Below are 20,370 nucleotides of genomic sequence, written 5' to 3' on the forward strand. Positions count from 1 at the left end.
GTATCATTTTTGTCCATTACATAAAAAAAGGAAATCAAATTTTTTTTTTTTGAAAAATCTGTTTTCCTTATTTAATATTATTTAAGTCTTTTAATATATGATAGCAAAAATTTACAAAAATAAATCAATAAACAAACATTAGGAATCAATAAATATATGCATAGGAATGTGGCCACAGACGAGACATAGGAGGTGTGCTGGATATAAAACTAGGGATGTGCATATTCCAAACACTGCATTCTGATTGGCTGCTCTCTGTAACAGGCAGCGCTGGACACGCCCCCGTACTGCTCCTGGTGGTGTTGCATGTGCCCAAGTGCAGGCAGGCAGTTTTGAAAGCAGTTTCTGATAGAGACTACTGCTCAGATTCTACACTGGCAGAGAACGAGAGAGGGAGTGAGCGAGGGAGAGGGGAGAGCGAGAGAGAGAGACAGAGGGAGAGAGAGAGAGAGAGATTTCTCCCCGTGCGCCGGGTCCACATTTGCACAATGGCATCAGATCCAGGGCTGCTGCCCCTCTTAGTGTGGACTATATCAATGCAGGTCCTGGGCTCCAGAGGAACGTCTAGTAATGAAGGTAAGTGTGTGTGTGTGTGTGCATCATACGGATGAGGATTTATGCTATCTTGCTTTCAGATGACAGGGTGATATATACAGGGAGACCGGGGCTAGTTGTCACAGTGGGAAGTTGTAACAAGGTTCATATCCCGGTTACTATATGATTTTGTGTGTAAAGTTAATCGAATGTGTTTTATCTAGCAGGACGTCTTGAATTATAACAGTTTTTTTTATCCTGTCCTGCAAACTAAAATTTCTTTATCATCATATTTTTATTACAGCTGCTAGATAAACCTGGTAAAACAACAGTGACATACATTAAAATAAAAGCCAGCTATATAATGAACATAGATTTGAATTATGTTTATTAGGACAAGGGTATTTTTCATAAGTACCTAATTGGGGCAGGTTGTCCAAAGTTGTCTAAATGTTGCAATAGTTTAATATTTTTTTATGTTGCATTTTCTAGTTTTGCATTATTTGATTTGAATTCCACTGGAAAGCTTATAATAAGCTGTTTAAAGGCAGGTTTCCATTGTGACTTAGTCTATAGCGTCACAACATGCCCCGCTATCACTAAAGGTCAATGTGTTTTCAGCAAACTGTATTTTGTCCTGCCCAATAATGATAGTTTTATATGTTTATAAAATAAACCTTCCCTGAGAAATATTCACTGGAGTAAAAAGTGTGACAACTAGCCCCGGTCTCTTTTTAGTGATACTTGTATGCATCAGTGCAAATGCCAGGAAAACTTTATTTGAGAGTGATGTGCATGTGTGCGTGTGATAAAAACGATTATGCTTATGAAAAGTCCTTTTAAATCATATAATCATATAGATGTGTGTGAGGGCTGATCTCTCGCTGTGAAAGAGGGAACACACTGCCTGGATCTGTCACTGTGATTAAACTGATCCTGTCACGTTTTCTGTGTTCTGCTGGGCTCATCGGTGCAATGACATACACAAAGCGAGCGCTTCTGACTCTTGTTAGGGTTTCTGATATAAGTTTTCCACCATATCATACAGTTATTCTATATTTTTGAGCATTAAATTGCCCAGAAAGGACTGTTGGGGGCATATATTAGGTTTTTATTAATGATGTACAGCACGTCCTTTCTAACATCAGATTACCTTTTGAGTTGTTCTTTTACACACACACACACACACACACACACACACACACACACACACACACACACACACACACACACACACACACACACACACACACACGCATGCTGTGCAATGCTGTCTTGTTAAGTTGGCAGTATCCTGTCTGCTCTGTCCGGCTGTGAGGTTGTTCCCTCATTATAACTGATTTTTTCAAATTAATAATTCTGCATTTGTGTTATTTGTCTAGAACCTTTTCTCCACTAGACTTTTTTTTTTTACTTCTTTTTATTTTATTTTATGTTAAACAAGTGTTGCCATCATTTCTCAGTCACAGTTCCTTTGACACTTTTTTACCGTGTCCTGGTTTCATTGTAATACAGTTCCATGTAAATGATTTAAAAATGGTTTTACAGTCTGATGATGTCAGCACATTATCTCATGCATAATCATAGGTATTTGTTCATAAAATGTGCATTTACCTTTTAGTGTGTTTGGATAGACACTAAAACATTTATTATCAGTGTATTGACAGCATCATATTTACATGTACATATTTAATTAATCTCATTTATTATAAAATATACTATAAATGACATATATATATATATATATATATATATATATATATATATATATATATATATATATATATATATATATATATATAATTGCAAATATATTATAAATTCATCCTTTGAATTCTATTCTATTCTATTCCTTTTTCCTATTCTACTCTACTGATTTTCTGTGAACCTCAAAGTCTTTGAATCAGATTCATAAATATTTTGAGATATTTTGAACAAATTCAAGTTTAGTAATACATACATTTCATAATAATGCATGCATACATACATAATAGTGCATACATTTAATAATAATAATACATACATAATACATTTAATAATACATAAGTATTTTAATTGCTGTCATTAATTCTTTATTTAATTTCTTTACATATTTACTTTTGCACATTTATTATCATTTATTTTATATATATATATATATATATATATATATATATATATATATATATATATATATATATATATATATATATATATATATATATATATATATATATACAAATTTATTAGAAATATATTATAAATTAATCCTAGGAATTCCATCTATTCTATTCTATTCTATTCTATTCTATTCTTGATTTTACTAAAGTCTCTGATTCAGATTCATAAAATTATACATCTCTAAATTAGCATAATTAATGCATACTTTTTTAGTTGCTGTCAGTAAGTCTTTAATTTCTTTACATTTCTTCACATTAACATTTAATTTGTATAATTTATGAAATATAGTATGAATTAAAATATACTAATACAAATATATAAATTAATTCATCCTATGAATTTAATCTACTATTCTATTCTATTGTATTCTAGAATATAATCAGAGACCTCAAATCTCTGATTCATATTCACAAACACACAAACAGTTGTAAATCTCTAAATTAGTTTAATTTATACATAAATTGTTTTAGTTGCTGTCAGTAACTGTTGATATGTTCACAATATCAACACGATCATAAAATAGATCTTGTTTTTTATTTTTTTTATAAAATTACTATGTTTCAAATACCAGTCCGCAGACTCCAGCATTACCGCCTAGCATTATTGAAAACCCAGGTTGTGGAATATTGCAGTCGTCAGTGGTCAACCTCTGTTTTATTGTCATATCATATTTGTTTACTATGAGGACATGAAGCAGTTGTGACCCCGTGACCTTATCCAACCTCTGGATACATGACTGTTTCCCCGCGTTTCCAGCCATAGCATGTTTTTGATCTCAGGGAGAGGGTTTGCGTGTGGCGGAGGCTGCAGCTGGACACGGATGTTTCACTCAGACACACTAAGAGAACACACTGTGTGCGTGATGTTTCTGCCTCTCCAGTCACTGTCACAAATGGTTAAATACAGCGTAAGGACCACTGAGGTGAGAGAAAGCAAGAAAGGCAGTCTGAAAAACACCCGAGACGAGAATTGTGATGCCAAACAAGAGCTAAAGAACTGAAGGGAGGACACCGGGGCTAGTTGTCATGCAGGGAACTTATCACAATGGCTTTATCTCAGAGATTTTGAGACAATAATTTTAAGCATAAATGCGTGTCTTAGCTTGTAGTAAACAAGTTGAATATGTTCCAATAGACTTTAAGGCTTGTGTCTATAAAGAAACTGACTTTGAGAAATAAACCTTTCTTGAGAAATATTCACTGAAGTAAAAAGGGTGACAACTAGCCCTTTTCTTCCCTATGCAATATAAAAACAAATAAACCTTTCAAATTCACCTTTAATACAACACCCTATCAAATAAAACACTTCACAAAATAAAACTGAACGAGAACCAGTTAGCAAAGACAAAAGAAAACAAGGCACCTATTTTGAGCTCTCAAATGATGAGACGCATGTTTGAAATTCAAAATAACTGTGTTCTTTAATGCTGCGCTGTTCGGTGCATTACTGCTGATGCATGTGGTGTTTTGTCAAATTGTTCCATTAACCTGCACAAAAGTCCTTTGAAAATCCCTGTCGAAAAGCATTTTTACCTGCCCTATAAAGTACTGTAGCTTTTGTGCGAGTGCAGTATAAAGCTGGAGTCATTTTTCTCTGTCGTGATGATTGTTGTGCATATTCTTGTGTAAAAAATAAATAGTTTTGCCAGAGACGTTAAAACTCAAGTATTGTCATGATTGTCAATGATGTTGAGAGAGAGAGAGAGAGAGGAGTGATTATGAAGACAGAGCATAATAATAATAAGAAAAATTGTACGTTTTATTACATATTTTATCATCAGGCATCCAATCAGACATAACTACAAATATAATGGATCTGGATAATTTTATGAACACATTGTGAAAGTTTACCATATTTACCATTTTATTTTATTTTATTTTATTTTATTTTATTTTATTTTATTTTATTGTTTTAATTTATTTTATTTTATTCTGAAATACATTAACAGATATACCCAATTAATTCCACATTCATGCTGACTGGAGGACAACATTATTAGAAAAACATTATTAAGACAATAATAATCCTTTCTTGAAAAAGTTTTTTTTTTTTTTTTTTTTTTTTTTTTTTTTAAGTGCCTTCACATCTAGAGTTTTAATTCTCCACTGTGTAATTTTCTAGATTGGTCCTTAATCCAGAACATCATTGGAATACGTATCAGTGGATCTGTGCAATCTTTATAAGAAATTAAATCAATTTTAGTCGGACAGTTTCTCAAATAACCTTTGCATGCTGATAAATCAATGAACTCTTGTTTGAAGAGTGATTCTTCTTTTTCCTACATGATTGGCACCTTTCTGATTAGAAAAGAATAGCATGAATGTTTTTTTTTTTTTTTTTTTTTTTTTGTCAAATATTAATGCTGTGCTCTGCTTTGATGATTTTACAGCACACTCAAATATTGAATATGCACCTTTTGGGGTTTGTAGGGATTGGAGATGTGGGGAAACCCTCAAGGTCCGTATCTGAGATGCTCTAGAAAGAATCCACTCTTAAAGGTGTTAAAGAACATTCAAAGCTCTGATGAATCAAGTTGTACTGTCTCTTTCTCTTAATAAATAATATCATTACTCCATTGATCCTCTTACATGATGTAGTCATCTTAATGTTCTATAAAGAGTTTGAGATTAGAAATTCATACACTGTAAATATGATTTTTAAAACAAGCGTTTTATTAGAAAATACTTTTTGAGACTTTCTACTTCAAATTTGTATGTCTAATTTAATTGTTTGCGATTTTTTTCTCAGTGTATGTGAGCTACTCTTTTATAATTTATACTCTAGAAATGAACTGAATTTAATTTAGATGGAACTGTGTCCAATCATATATTTATGAACATAATATGAACATAACTAGATTATGTTTCATTTACATTTATTCATTTAGCAGATGCTTTACAAATGAGGAATATGACAATTGATTCATCATAAAGACGCAAATAAACACGAGATGTTTCAGATGTTGTTTAGAATAATACAAGCTATTTTACGATTGTATTATTTTAGTATCATTTAGATATACTATTATAGTTTCAGTTAATATTTGGAATCCGTTTATATTTTCATATTTGTATATTTTCATTATACTGCTTCCTATAGTTTTATTTATTTATTTATTTAGATATTTTAGTAATTGTTTAATTTAATGTTTAATGTCTGTGTGTTTTTTATTCAGTTTTCATGTTTTTTTTATTTCGGTTTTAGTTATTTTAGTTCATCAAGTTAAACTAAATATAAAAAGAAAAATATTGAAGCAGCAGATGTTGGCAAGTAATAATAATAATAATAATAATTATTATTTGTTTTAATGGTTTTAGTTTTAGTTAACTATAATAACCCTGGTTATATTATATATTATAAATATCACAGTTCAGTGAGCTAAAGTCATGTTTATTTATTTTTAAGCTGAATTTTAAAGTGTTTAATTCATAAAGCCATGTGTTCAGTTTGTAGAGTCTAAGAAGTCTGCAAACAAACAAAAAACATTTAAAATATGTAGATTTTAAGCTTTTGCAACATTAAAAACAAGTGTATATTGCTTATAGTTTTCTAGTTTTATTATGATTGACTTAAATAAAACATCTTAAAATGCATCGAACAAAACTGCTGATTCTTCAGCATCCAATAGAACATTCTATTTGATGTTTTATACTTGTGCAGTATGCGATCTAAATTCTTAAGTTTCTGCATATAAGTTACATCAAAGCTTCAATGCCTTAAAAGAGGGAAGAAAAGTGCCTGCTGAAGTGTGACAGTGGGAAAAAAAAGGAAAAAAAATTCCCAAAGCAAATCCTTATCTTCCCACGAAGGAAACAATAATTCCCGAACAAGACTGTCAAATCCCTTTCGTGTCTTTCTATCCATGCGGGAGGCCGAGGAAAGAGACGGCAGTCCTGCTCTGTAATTGGGGTCTCAGCATCACAGGGTTCATGCACGATTTCACATGGGTTACGCACAGTTTCCCCAACGTGTCCTGCTGTTTTGAGGCCTCGTACCACCTTCCTTTTGCAGGATGCATTTGCTCTGATCTGTTTAGAGTAATTATTATTATTATTATTATTATTATGTTTTTACTGAGTGTCTTGTGTTGATAAAATGACAGGAATGCAGAATCTGAGCTGCATTATGATTTCTTACATGTCCGTCCTTGCTGTGAAAAAAAAAAAAGCAGAGCCGAAACCTGAATGCGGCTCTCGGTGTCTGGGGAATCTGATACTGATCATGGTCCATTTGTGACTTTGATAAGTGGGAATTCGGCAGTGGGTGAGAGACACTGGGCTTTTTTAAAGGAGGCAGTAGTGTTTTAGCATCTGACTGATAACACAAAAGGTTGTAGGTTCAATTCCCAGAGGAGAACAAGAGGGACACACAGGGATTTACACTGCATATAATCATCTTACCCAGCCTTGGTTTTTGTTGCTATTGCTTGCTAAAATATATAGGTTACACTACCACTGCAAAGTTTGGGGACAGTATTTTTAAAACAGTAAATTAATACTTTTATTCAGTCTGTAATTCAAATAAATGCTGTTCTTTTGAACTTTCTGTTCATCCAAAAATACTGGGAAAGTATCATGGTTTCTGCAAAAAACATAAAGCAGCACAACTGTTTTAACACCGATGATGATGATGATGATGATGATAATAATAATAATAATAATAAATGTTTCTTGAGCAGCAAATCTACATATTAGAAGCATTTCTGAAGGATCATATGACACTGGATACTGGAGTAATGATGCTGAAAATACAGCTTTGCATCACAGAAATAAATTATGTTTTAAAATAAATTAAAATAGAAAACAATTATTTTAAATTAATAATATTTCAAAATATTACTGTTTACTGTATTTTTGATCATATAAATGCAGCCCTGGTGAGTGTATATATATTTTTTTTTTTTTCACCAACCCCAAACTTTTGAATAGAGGTGTACAGTAAACATCCTTGAAGATATTTTTATTAAAGAAAAAAAAAAGAAATATTATTGTATTAGGTAAAGGAAAAGTGTAAAAAAAAAAAAGTTTAAAGGGAAAACGATTAGATTTTTTACCATTTCGCCATTTTTGTAAAAATAAAGCTTATTACATTTTTATGTTTTTTTTTTTTTTTTTTTGTAGTAAAGTAAAATGATGTGGTAGTTTATTTAAATGCGTGCAAACGTTTGACTGGCAATGTATGTTCTGTCTTCATGATTGTAAGCATATTATTTGGTTGAAGCTGAGCAGTTAAAACAAAGTTAGTTAAGCGCCTAGGCAATTATATATTTCCTTAAAGTTCACCAGCCATTCCAGGATCTAGCTTTGCTGAAATGTTTGTCTAAGACACAATGTTGTCTGTTCACCATCAAACAGTACACAATCTTTATCAGACAACACTGTTGACTGTCTGGGTTTGCAGCTGTGTGTTTGCACTAGTGAACTTGTGTTACAAGGATTTCAAAATCTATACAGGGCAGTTTGGTGTGTTTAGTGCCAGCCAGGGCTACAGACGGCTAAACAAAGAGAAGACTCTAGTTTGGAGACTTGATTTACAGAAATAGTATTTGGTCTTGCTGAATGTACTGTATGCTGCATTTCTGTTCCCGACCTTTTATTTAAATGATGTGTCAGTCCATGCAATTTGCTCTCTGCCAGCTGTAGTACCAGCCTGAATGAGACGAACAGACCTGATGCATGACAGGGAGAAGAAAGAGCCATTTGATGCTGTTTTTCAGGAGGAAGGGAAGGAGATAGAGAGAGGGAGAGCACGAGAACGAAAGGAGATAGATGGCTTTTCGGTATAGTAGAAAATGGAGTTGCCCACAGCAGACATAAACAAATGCATGTGTTGAACTTTATGGCAGTGCTTGTGCTGTGACAATCTACTGCTCCAGCCAGAGGTCCGTTTCTGTCACGCTGACCAGATGCACCTCAGCATCCCACTGTGATGGAGAGCGGAGCAGAAAGCCCAAACTCCACTGTGTGTTTGTGCCGCAGGAGCCCTCAAATAGTGATCCTTCAGCCTGCAGAGATGATAAACCTTCCTCAAGCTAGAGATCAGCCCGCTCTTACATGAAGGAACTAATCTGGTTTGAAATAATTGGACTAGGTTTAGTCCCAAACATTTATTAAAACGGCAGTCACCATTAATTGTGCCAGACCAAGATTAAGCCTTATCTGAACAGACACCTTTTAAAGTTTTGCTTTTTGCCAAAATTCTGCAGGATCTCATTTTCACACTTTTTATTGATTTTTTTTTTTCAGTTATTTAAAACATTAAGAATGCATTTTATACATAAAATGACTTAACATAAATAATATGCATATATTATATTGTATTTATTTAATTCTATTGTATTTACTGTATTAAACTTGTTGTATGGAATTCATGTATTTAATTAATAAAAAATGTCATATTAGGAGATAAAAGGCTTTCATAGGGTTTATTTTATTAATATGTTATTAATATATAATAGTATTATAAATATAACAATACACTAATATGAAAGAAGCGTTTTATATAGACAGACAGACAGATATATAGATAAGGGTCTACATTAAATAAAAATAAAAAATAAAATGTAATTAATTTTTTTTTACATGACAAAATATTAACCTATTTTTTGACCTCAAAAAACACCAGAAAAGGATTTATAGGTTTAAAAAGAGAATATTCTGTCACTTTTATACTTTTACAATTTTATGTTCTTTTGAGTCCTTAATTCAAAAAGTGTTTCATAACACCATGAATACATATATTTAACTTCTGTGACATTTTTCTTCCAATTTCATCATCTTTGGTGTCCTTTTTTTGTCATTGAGGTGTTTAAAAAGATTTCAAGATGCATAAAACAAGATTTGAGTTTAAATATGGATTTATTGTGACATCAAGTCCTATTCAGTCTTTATTGGGGGGCTCTTCAGGTGTTTACTGCTGTCTGAGATTGAATTGGGGAATATTTTGAGTCTAGAAGATTCTTCTGTGTTCCACCTCGCTCTGCGTCACAACGTCAAACAGTGTGATGCAGCGTTCCTGAAACTCTCTCTGATCCTCGGTGATGGATTCCCCCCTCTCTTTTCATGGTGGAAATGTATTTTAAACCTCATAATCTGCACATAAATCAAAGGTTTAACCTAATTCAGTGATGGGGTGAACTTGGTGGAAGTCTACGGTGAGATCTCCACAACCAACATGCTCGCCGCAATATCGATGATTCGTGCTCGCACATTCATCACATTAAAAAGTGACGAATAAATTCATCATTTAAAGCAAGCACAGATGCTACCAAAGGTAGAAAAATTAATAAAGATTATTTGAAGGAGAGAAGAACAGCAAACGGAGCTCATTTGGAGGAAAAAGATTTATTTAATATCTCTTTCACCCCGTTGCATCAGCGTACAACTAGTTTTTTAGGCTACGGCCCAGATTATTGGAGAAATTATGTAGCTTGCGCTTTAAAGGTTTAATAGAGGTCTGAGCGAGGCTTGCTATTTTTTCACGTTAAATAATCACCTGTTTACTTAAACAACACACATTTCCGAAGCCACAGATTTGTGGAAAATCAAGTTATCGTTTGGTGATGAAAGAAATAATCTCTTTTCCCAAGCATTGAGTTTTTTGTGTTGTTTATTTTTAGACGTTTTATTGAGAAGCGTAATAAAACAGCCCAGTGTCATAATGTCATATCAGTGGTTTTGAAATGCATTGGCCATTTTCAGTCAAGCGTGTCTTGTCATTTCACGGGGTTCGGCTTAAATTGTCACATGCAGACGTGCCGTTCTATCAGCGAGTGATCGTTTAGTATCTACTCTATTGTACTGGACTTATTTCCATTAAATGCTATCAGAGTGTATAGATTCACCTCAGTGCTTCTGATGAATGGCAGCTCAACACTAAAGGCTTTTATATGGATTAAAATATGTCTATCTATGACTGTCAAAAAAGACTTATTGTGCTGTGAGTATGTCACTGTTTCATTGAGTCTCTTAGTACTCATTCTGACGCGACAGTTAACCTGACCATAATGCTGGTTATGAGAAATCGTCTCATTGCCACTGAGGCTGCAAGGATTTGACTCTGCTTTTGAGTCAAATGAGTTTTGTCCTGACACATGCTGACTGCAAATTTCTTGACACAACGAGTATTCGGGGCTTATTTTTGTCAAGTGCAGGAGCGGACTTGAGTGGAAAACTATGTATAGTAAAGTTTTAAAATACGAAATTACAATAAAGAGGTCTTCTTTTATGAACTTTGTTAAGAAATGCAAAGTTGATCCTTACCTTAATTTGAATCTTATATAAAAAAAACAAAACAACAAATAAAATAAAACAAAACTTGACGGAACCACTGACTTTGAGGTGTATCTTTTAGAAACAGATGGACACATTAATTACCAGAAAGCTTGACGGGATGGAGTCAGCCCGAGAAGAGCGGGATGCCTGAATCAGGAGCCAGTGGCCTAATAATAGTATTTTCATTTTGGTTTAAAGTGTGCTTTAACTAAAGTTTTGTGTTATGCAAGTATTATTTTTATCGGCTCATTAATTAAAACATTTCATTTTCCAGAAGAATGATGTTAATGTGAATTTAAATATGCACAAATACATTTTTATGATCTGTATATACTCCCAGAAGGTTCACTTCTCAGCTATCATTAAATGTAATATCAAGAAAACTCTCTTTTATTCATCAAGATGGTATTTTCTAATAGTGATTCAGCAGTTTAATACAGTCTATTTTCATGCTAAATTGTTGCTGTTTTTGCAAGTCAAGCACATTTATTTCTTCTTTATAGAAATATGATTTATTATAAAGTATAAACGTGATGCAGTGCTTGTTTTAAGTACTCTGTGCTGATGTTATACAGAGTGAAACTGGTGCATAGTTTAAATTTGGTAGTGTGATATTTCTATGAAATGTGACTTGATCTACAGGGAATTGATAAGATTTTGAAACGTGGATGTAACATACAATCTAGAATTGGCTAAACTAGTTTAACTTGTTTAGTTTGTGACCAGTTTAGTAACGTGTAAATTTTTTGTTTCCTCTTTTTCGGCATGTTTAATTCAAAAAGAAAAACTTAATCTATATACCCTAAAAACTTCTATTTGTTCTATTTCTTAAAACAGTGCTTAAATAAACACATAAAGGTGCTTAATAACTATTTTACATCTTCCTCTTCAGGATATTACTCTCACTTTATTTTATTTAATTTTAATTTAATTTTATAATTAATAAATTAATTATTTTATTTTGAATTCAATTTAAAAAAAAAAAATTACCCAAAAGCTTCTATTTACTTTTTCTTTTTTTATTTAAATTTTATTTTATTTTAATTTACTTTATTTTATTTATTTATTTATTTATTGTTTAAAAAGCTTATATTTACTTGTTTCGGTCTTCTATTATTTTTATTTTGTTAGATTTTTTTTATTTATTTGACTTTTTTTTATGTAAAAGAAACGTCATTTAATTTATTATTATTATTTATGTTATGACATCCTTCAAAATTTTTCTGTTAACATTGCTAATTTTAATTAATATTTAACTTTCTAAATAAAATAGTGTGTTCATTATTGTATATGCAGTTTTTTTCTGAGGTATCAAATTTGTTATTGAGTATAGTGAAATTTTACTGGCATTAGTATAGAAATGTATAGAAATTAAGATTTTTTTTTTTTTTTTTTTTTTTGGAACATTGTAGGCCAGGATTTGGTTTTATCCATTGGGATTTATTAGGTTGTGAAAAGTAAGTGTTAAAAATTAGAACTGATCAGATTTTTTTTTTTCTCAAATTGAACATGAGCCTGTCAGTGGACCCAAACAAACAAAAGTGAACATTAATTTCCTGGTTCATAACTCCTACTAAATAACTCAAACTAACTAACCCAAACTATACTAGCTGAACTATCTCCCACATACCACTAATCCTAAAATATCCCTCAACCTCTTTCCATCCCTCCTGCAAACAAGTGAGCGAACAGTCCCCTGGGAGCGTACAGCTTTGACGCCGCGTGCCCGTTTGTGCCACCGCATCCTCCAGGGACCGACAGAGGCTTGTGTTCCTGTATCTTCAGGACTCAGCTCACCTCAAGCTGAGAAGAACACAAAGCATTGGCATAAACCAATCCATCCAACAGATGTCTCCCGAAATAATTGAAGTGTGAGGAGAACAGACAGACGTGTGTCCTATACAGGGAAATTTATCTCTGTTTCTGAACACCATCAACAATTTATTACAGTTCACTGAAGTAGTCTTGCAGCTAAAAGCAGCCGGATGTTTGACGCTGGCAGAAAGTGGCAATCTAATGACCGTTTTCTACAAGCGTGATGTGTTTTCAGCGGAGGGACTCTTCGGGGCCTTGAGGATAGATCATGAAATGAGTCCTCAAGGATTTCTTCACTTCAGATGATAAGCTGAAACAGAATGTTGTTTTAAACGCTTGCGTCGTGTCGCTCGCAGACTCCCCACAGCAGCTCTCTCTCCGTCGAGCGCGAGGGTGTTTAGATGTCCTACCTTTGTTGTTTTCCTTGTGAAGTGTTGAAAGGATGTGTCATTTCAAACGGAGCGAGATGGCCAGTTTTCTGCCTGAGAAACAAAAGCACTGGCACACAGTCGCTGTGTGAAATCTGAAGTCAACTTAATTATAATGGAAAAACAATATTTGTCAGATCGCTTCCTGGTTAGGAGTCCTAACGTGAAATTTGCCTTAATCATAGATAACTAGGCAGCTGAAAACAATGGCCTGGTTAAGCTTGGTAAGCCTGTTTAGTTAGCAACCAGTCAAGTTTTTCTCCAGCTTCTGAATGTTTACTGCAGTCCTTGATAATTGTGTTATATTACATTTTATTTATCAACAGAATACAATAGCCTTATATAGTAAGTGACCAGTTTAATAATTAGTTCCCAGTTAAACCAGTTTCTGAACACTGTAAAAAATGCAAACTATTTTAACTTAAAAATTTAAAGGAGCAACTAAACTTAACTTTAATTATAATCATCTTGGTTGTGCTAGTCATTTCTACTTGAAGTACATCAATCTGACTTTAAAAAAAAATAAGTTTAATAACTTAATAAAAAAAAAAAAGTTTGTCATGACTTGATCATACAATTTTTTTTTTACAGTGAATGCTTACTTCAATACTTGGTACTGTAAGTATGTTCTTTTATTTTATTTGTTCAATTTCTTAAAGAAATGAGGAATATAATTTTTATTTTATTTTATTTATTTTTATTATATTTTGTTTTGACTTCAATACTTGGTAATGCTATTAGATTATCTATATATCTATCTATCTATCTATCTATCTATCTATCTATCTATCTATCTATCTATCTATCTATCTATCTATCTATCTATCTATCTATCTATCTATCTATCTATCTATTAATGAAGAAGTGTATTCAGTATCATATTAGTTTTTGCTGTGGTATAAAAATTTGTATTGCAAATAATTACATTTAATTGGCCTGTAAATAATTCAACTTTTTTGGCCTAGAACAGAATTAAGAGCTCAGAAGGTGTGACCACCATATCTTACCATAAACATAGCCAATTAGAAAGGAAGAAATAATGATATTCTCCTGAAGAAGGCATAACATTACATCTTTGTTTATTTTGGATGATTTTGCTGTTACGCTTGTGTGTGTTCTTTTCATAGAGTAGAAGAGTAAAAGAGGAAGAATTAGATCAGAATAAAATCAGTAAGCTGTGGAATCACAGCCATATGGACGTCCTGCCTATCAGAAGTCATCTTAAAACCTTCATTTACTAAAGTAAACTTTGTTCAAATCCCTAATCTGAAGCAGCGATAATATTAGTGCTTAGAAAACCCCATTATTAAATGTACTGCCCTACTTTGAGCATTTGAAAATGTAATTAAATAAACAAAATAAAAAAAACAAAAAAAACAAAAAAATTAATACACTTAAACATCCCTTCAGATTCCTCCCCGTTTGCATTATTCACAAGTCTGTTCATTAAAAATACATTCCATACAAATGATAAACATCAAATCACCATTCCACACAAATCACGCCACACATAACCAAAACCCATAACAAAAATATCCACATTTGTAGCCAATACGTTCTGAGACTGTTGAGGGTACCAATGCTTTGCTTTATTTTATTTTATTTATTTTATTTTATTTTATTTTATTTTATTTTATTTTATTTTATTTATTTTATTTTATTTTATTTAGCCCAAAATGCATTGTGCTTAATTGTTCTGAGACTATGATGTGCATTTTCTTCACCCTGTGTCATTTTAAACACCTTCATTTCTCTGTCAGTGACCCCGTCCCCCCCCCCCCCCCCCCCCCCCGACCCCCCCCCCCCCCGTGTGTTCAGGCCACAGCCACCCCCAACCACTCCTAAAAACTCCTAAAAGCCTTCATTTCTCTGTCAGTGACCCCGAGTGTTCAGGCCACAGCCGCCCCCAATCAGTCCTCAGGTCTGATAGAAGCTTCCGCCTGAAAAGCCAGAAGTACCGAAAATTGAGAACAGTTTGCGGAGTGTAAAAGTAAAAAAAGAAAAAGTTAACCAGAGCCTGAGGGACATCTCTGTTTGTGAATGAGCACAACTGTAAACTTAATTCACAACAGGTCTCTGACTTTCCTGTTTTTAATGGATAGACTATTTAAAATGATATTTTCTGAGGGGGCAAAAGATTAAAAATTGTTTTAAAAAGTGTGCACCTAATTCCCTGAAGAGATGCATTTGTTGAGGAAAGGCATTCGTCACCGCTGACAGGCATCTCCATGTGTTGTAGTAAACAGCAGGATGTTGATATTAGTACTGGTGAAGGTATCAAGGTGGTCTTTACCCATATATGCAGTGTGATAAACCTGTCAGTATGTGGACAATTACATGGCTATACTGATTGGCTGATAGCACTACAAAAACACAAATACAGGTACATTTCATTTTCTTGTTTCGCTTTCATGATTATTTGTCAGCAAAAGTCCACCGGGTGATGCGAAACACAATTTGGACCAACGTCTGTGAATAATAAATCAAAAAAGACTATTTAGATATGACATCTGCATGTTCTGCTTGTCACTGTGTGAATGAATGGCATGGTTTCTTTTGCTACATGCGTGATGCCTGTGATGCTTCATCTCCAGAGCTGCTCCGGTAGTCACTTCATGAGCATTTTACCATTTCATTTGACAAAAACTGTTGCCATATCATTACACTCAGAAACTTAAAGCTCTTCACAGCAGTCTGTCCAAATAAAACCTCACTCCCACTAAACGGATTTGACACTGGTCAAGCCTATCCAGTAGGAGCAGACTGGGATTGGCCTTGGACAACAATGTGCATTATGGGTGTTGAAGTTTTCCTACCTCTATATATTCAGGATTGTTTGATCAGTAGAATGTTCAAAACAACAGCAATTATTTGTTGCATAATATGTCTAAATTAATTAAAAGTAGCGTTTTAAAATGCAATATAATCTATAACCTAATTGCATGTAGTTAATTTTTGGAATCTGAATATGTAATCCAGATTACATGTAATCAATCAGTTACTACCCAGCACTGTGTATGTATGTATGTATGTATGTATGTATGTATGTATGTATGTATGTATGTATGTATATATATATATATAATATATATATATATATATTATATATATATATATATATATATATAGATATATATATGTATGTATGTATGTATGTATGTATAACACACACACACACACACACACAGTATATATAATATTATTTATTTATTTTTAATAAAATATGATTTTTTTGTTATTGTCCCTTATCAATGCAACATCATCACAACATAAAAAGGATTTATGCTGATCTTGTCCTACTTTATAAATCCCACTATGCCTAGCGTATTTCCACACTTTTAGTGGAGACTCAGTATATTTATGTAGTATGTATATTTAGTATATTTAAACCAGTTTACCAAAATGAACCAGATTTCCTATGTCTGAGAAGAGTGTGTTTTATTATTGTGTTAGATTGCTCGGCTGTAAAGCTCTGTACACAATGTATTGTGACAAAATAATGTAAGGTTTTTGTCACGCTGCACTGCTAAACACACACACACACACACACACACACACACACACACACACACACACACACACACACAGACAAACACACAGAGAAGCTTGTAGCCCTTAGTCTTAAGTCTGGGACAAAAAACCCCAGAATGTAGTTAACTTGCACAGTGTCACTGGCAGTGCACTTCCAGTGTATGAAACATGTTGACATGCAGATGCTAGTGCTTATGTCCTGAAGTGTGTACTTGGCAATGCTATTTCGAAAGCAGCTGTGCTACTGTCACACTACGGATAAATATTAAGGTAGTAACAGCGCTACTTTTAGTTAGTACTGGTTTGTAATAAGCAGCCAAAGAGCGAGAGGGAAGAAAACCAAGAAGGAGAGAGTGAGAGAGGCCATCTGTTCCTACTTTCTGACCCAGTGCCCTCATCAGAAACAGCCTTTCCAAATTAGAAGTCCAATCACTAAGTGCACTAATACTGCTGATTACAGCCTGCGAGCGAGGGACTGAGACAGAGAGATCAGAGAGAGCTAAAATAAAGTTCTCTAAGTAGAAAATTAACCAAAGTGATGACATTTAAAAGAAACTGAAAAAAAAAGAAAAAAAAATGCACAGACAATCTGTTAATGAACAGCATCAGAGAGTTCTCCTAGAGTACTGTACTGCTTTTACATGTAAAATATAAGAGGAGCTCACCTGGGGTCTGATGTACAGGTGGTTCTTCTGTTAGTATGGGCAGTTCATGTTAATGCATTCAGTTCCTTTTTTTAAGGACAGAAAATTATGGATTTTTGTCTAATTAAATGGATAGGCCACCCCAAAATGAGCCCACACATCAGTCCCCCACATTTCATTTCAAACCTGAATGGATTTCTTGTTCAAACCTGTGTGACTTTCTTAGAATGTTGGTAACCAAACCATTTCGGGTTCCATTAACTTCCATAGTATTATCCCCCTTACACAAAAATAAAAACAAAAAACCATTTTACCACCATTCTTCAACAAAATATATAAAAAAAAAAAACTAGCTTCTATTATTTGTTTGTGTCTGTGTGTGTGTGTGTGTGTGTGTGTGTGTGTGTGTGTGTGTGTGTGTGTGTGCCATTCCAGCTTTCAGTTTTTAAGACAGCACAGAACCAAATGTGAAACTGAATAAACATGTATGAGATATATCTTAATTTTAAAATATTTAATTTGATATTAATGTAATTTATTTATTTTATATTTATTTACAAAAATATATAAAACATTATTTTATATAATATTTTTTTTATACTCATTTACTTAAAAAAAAAAAAACAGGAAATTCTATCCTCACATTTGAGAATTATTAAATTATATATGTGTGTGTGTGTGTGTGTGTGTGTGTGTGTGTGTGTGTGTGTGTGTATTTATTTATTTATTTATTACTACTTTTTATTACTAATGAATAAAGACTTTTCTTATGACATTTGCCAGTGGAAGTATGTTTTTGAAGTTTCTGTGCATTTAGTTGTGGTCTAAATTTCAGAAACAATTTAAACATTTTCACTCAAATAAAACTCAGTCTGTTATGTACATTTCACATGGCAAGATAACAGACGCTGCAGTAGTCAGACAGATCACTGATCTGTGGAAATGTCTCATGACGGCTGTCTGTATAGATTTGATGACATAGTCCTGTTCTCAAGCTGGTGTGTTGTATTGTGAAGGTTTAACATTAAACATAAAGAACAAGATGTCAGTTAAGGCTGAACCTGATAACCCGCAATCATAACCTGTATGTGACTTCCACGACATTGTTAAAAATACTGCACCACTGTGGATGAGCAGTGTAATGAGTGGAATGCGAAGGTAACGGCAAACTTAATTTGTTGTTTTGTGGCACCTATGGGATGCTGAAGCCGGTTTGTGTTATCTGTTAGCGCGCTACCCGACACACGTCCATGTGGCAGCTGGCATTTTTCCAAATTGGAGGTGACTCTTTGTTTACCCATTTCCAACTAGTTGGGTGCACACACTGAATGTAAAGCAGCATTCATGGTCTCTGGGCTTATGGAGGGTAAAATTGGGTCAGGTGAGCGTCTCACACCAGCTCCTCCTCGAGCACAGATGGGCACATCTGTCACAGCTTCCCACATCAAGTGTCTCGCCGGTAGCTCAGGGCCAGACGCGCAGCACCTCTCGTGTTTCCCAGATGGATGGGAGCAGGAAGATACAGTTTACCCTGTTTATCCGTGAAAGAATCTAGCATGATTTGGCCCTCAGCTACATTCACAGAGAAAAAAATGCTTGTTTCGTGGTGACCTTGATTTGTACCGAAAACAGGCTATAGGTGTCTGCTCATCAATAAAGCCGTGGGACAGCCCACTGCATATGCCAATGACACAGCTCTACATGCTTCATCATGCTACATTTGGGCCCCAATATAAACTACACTACAAGAAATCATTGTCTTAATCATTATATTTGTCTTAGCCCTTTTGTAATTTTTTTTAAGCAAAATTCAAATAAAAAACCTAACACAATATATAAAAAGATATATCAAGGGGTAAAATTTATATCCAATTGTTCACATATAAACAAGTATAATTTAATTTAATTTTATAGTATATATAATAATTAATAATTGTATATATATATATATATATATATATATATATAGATATATACACACACACACACAATAAATAAGTAATAATTATTATAATCATAAAATTGTATTATAATAAATATACAGTAGTCATTTTCTAAAAATAATATAGTTATAATGAATAATAATAATAATAATAATAATAATAATAATTGTTGTTGTTTTCTGAAACACACACACACACACACACACACACATATATATATATATAGTTTTTTTCACAGAGAACAAGTCATACTATTTAAGAAAACACATTTTTAGTGTTAATCTAAAAGTCATTTGTTACAGTTATTTTTTTTTATCACAGTTGAAGGGTCAGAATGCAAAGAAAACATATAGACAGTATTTCCAATTAAAAATAGTACAACAAACAATTACAGTAATGGTAATGAACTAAAACAAATAAAAGAACAATTGATTATTATTTTATTTTATATAACTACAACCACCTTAAAAATAAAAAAAATAAAAAAATAAAGCAAAACAGTCCATCTTGTGCATTTCTTATTCAGTAGACCTTAGTGTTTACCGCTGGGTTAAATTGTCATATTGATCCAGCCGTTAAGGGGTTCAGACTCATTGAGGAGTCATTAGCCAAACATTTAGGAAGATATTTTGACTCTTCGGCTCTTGCCTTGAGAGGATGATAACAGTGAGCCTTTTTGTCCTGTGCCAGACACATTATATTATTGTCATTAGACAGTCTGCTTAAAGGTCATGTGTCAAGGTCAAAGCTAAGTAAGAGCAGTTTGTTTGAATGAGAAATGTATTCATATAAATAGAAGATATTGATGCAGTCTATCAAAATATGCTCAGACGTGCATCAGCTCGTGTAATTGCAGTAATTATGAAGAAAAGTTGTTGTAACATGCTTTTATGTTCAATTTACAGTGAATCTTCTGGACACAACCAAAATATCAGGAGACTGGGGCTGGCTCACATATCCTTCACATGGGGTAAGAAGTGTCTGCTCTTTCATTATTATTTGTGAGTTGTGAAATTTGAAGGTGTTTTCAACTTGAAGTGCA

At 33.2% G+C, this 20,370-nt stretch overlaps 1 protein-coding gene across 2 annotated transcripts in view; it reads left to right on the forward strand.

Annotated features, from left to right (window-relative positions):
- Positions 1–317: 317 nt before the first annotated feature.
- LOC109051243 (ephrin type-A receptor 8-like) overlaps positions 318–20,370 on the forward strand; it is a 70,269-nt gene continuing 50,216 nt past the window's right edge. Inside the window, exons 1-2 of one of the 2 annotated variants that reach the window (XM_042766786.1) lie at positions 318–576; positions 20,234–20,298. In XM_042766786.1, the coding sequence (XP_042622720.1) occupies positions 489–576; positions 20,234–20,298 (153 nt within the window). In that variant the 5' untranslated portion in view covers positions 318–488. The remainder of the gene's footprint in view (positions 577–20,233; positions 20,299–20,370) is intronic. The other variant, XM_042766787.1, reaches the window with a different exon arrangement.

Source organism: Cyprinus carpio, chromosome A11, assembly GCF_018340385.1.
Source record: "Cyprinus carpio isolate SPL01 chromosome A11, ASM1834038v1, whole genome shotgun sequence".
NCBI lineage: Eukaryota > Metazoa > Chordata > Actinopteri > Cypriniformes > Cyprinidae > Cyprinus > Cyprinus carpio.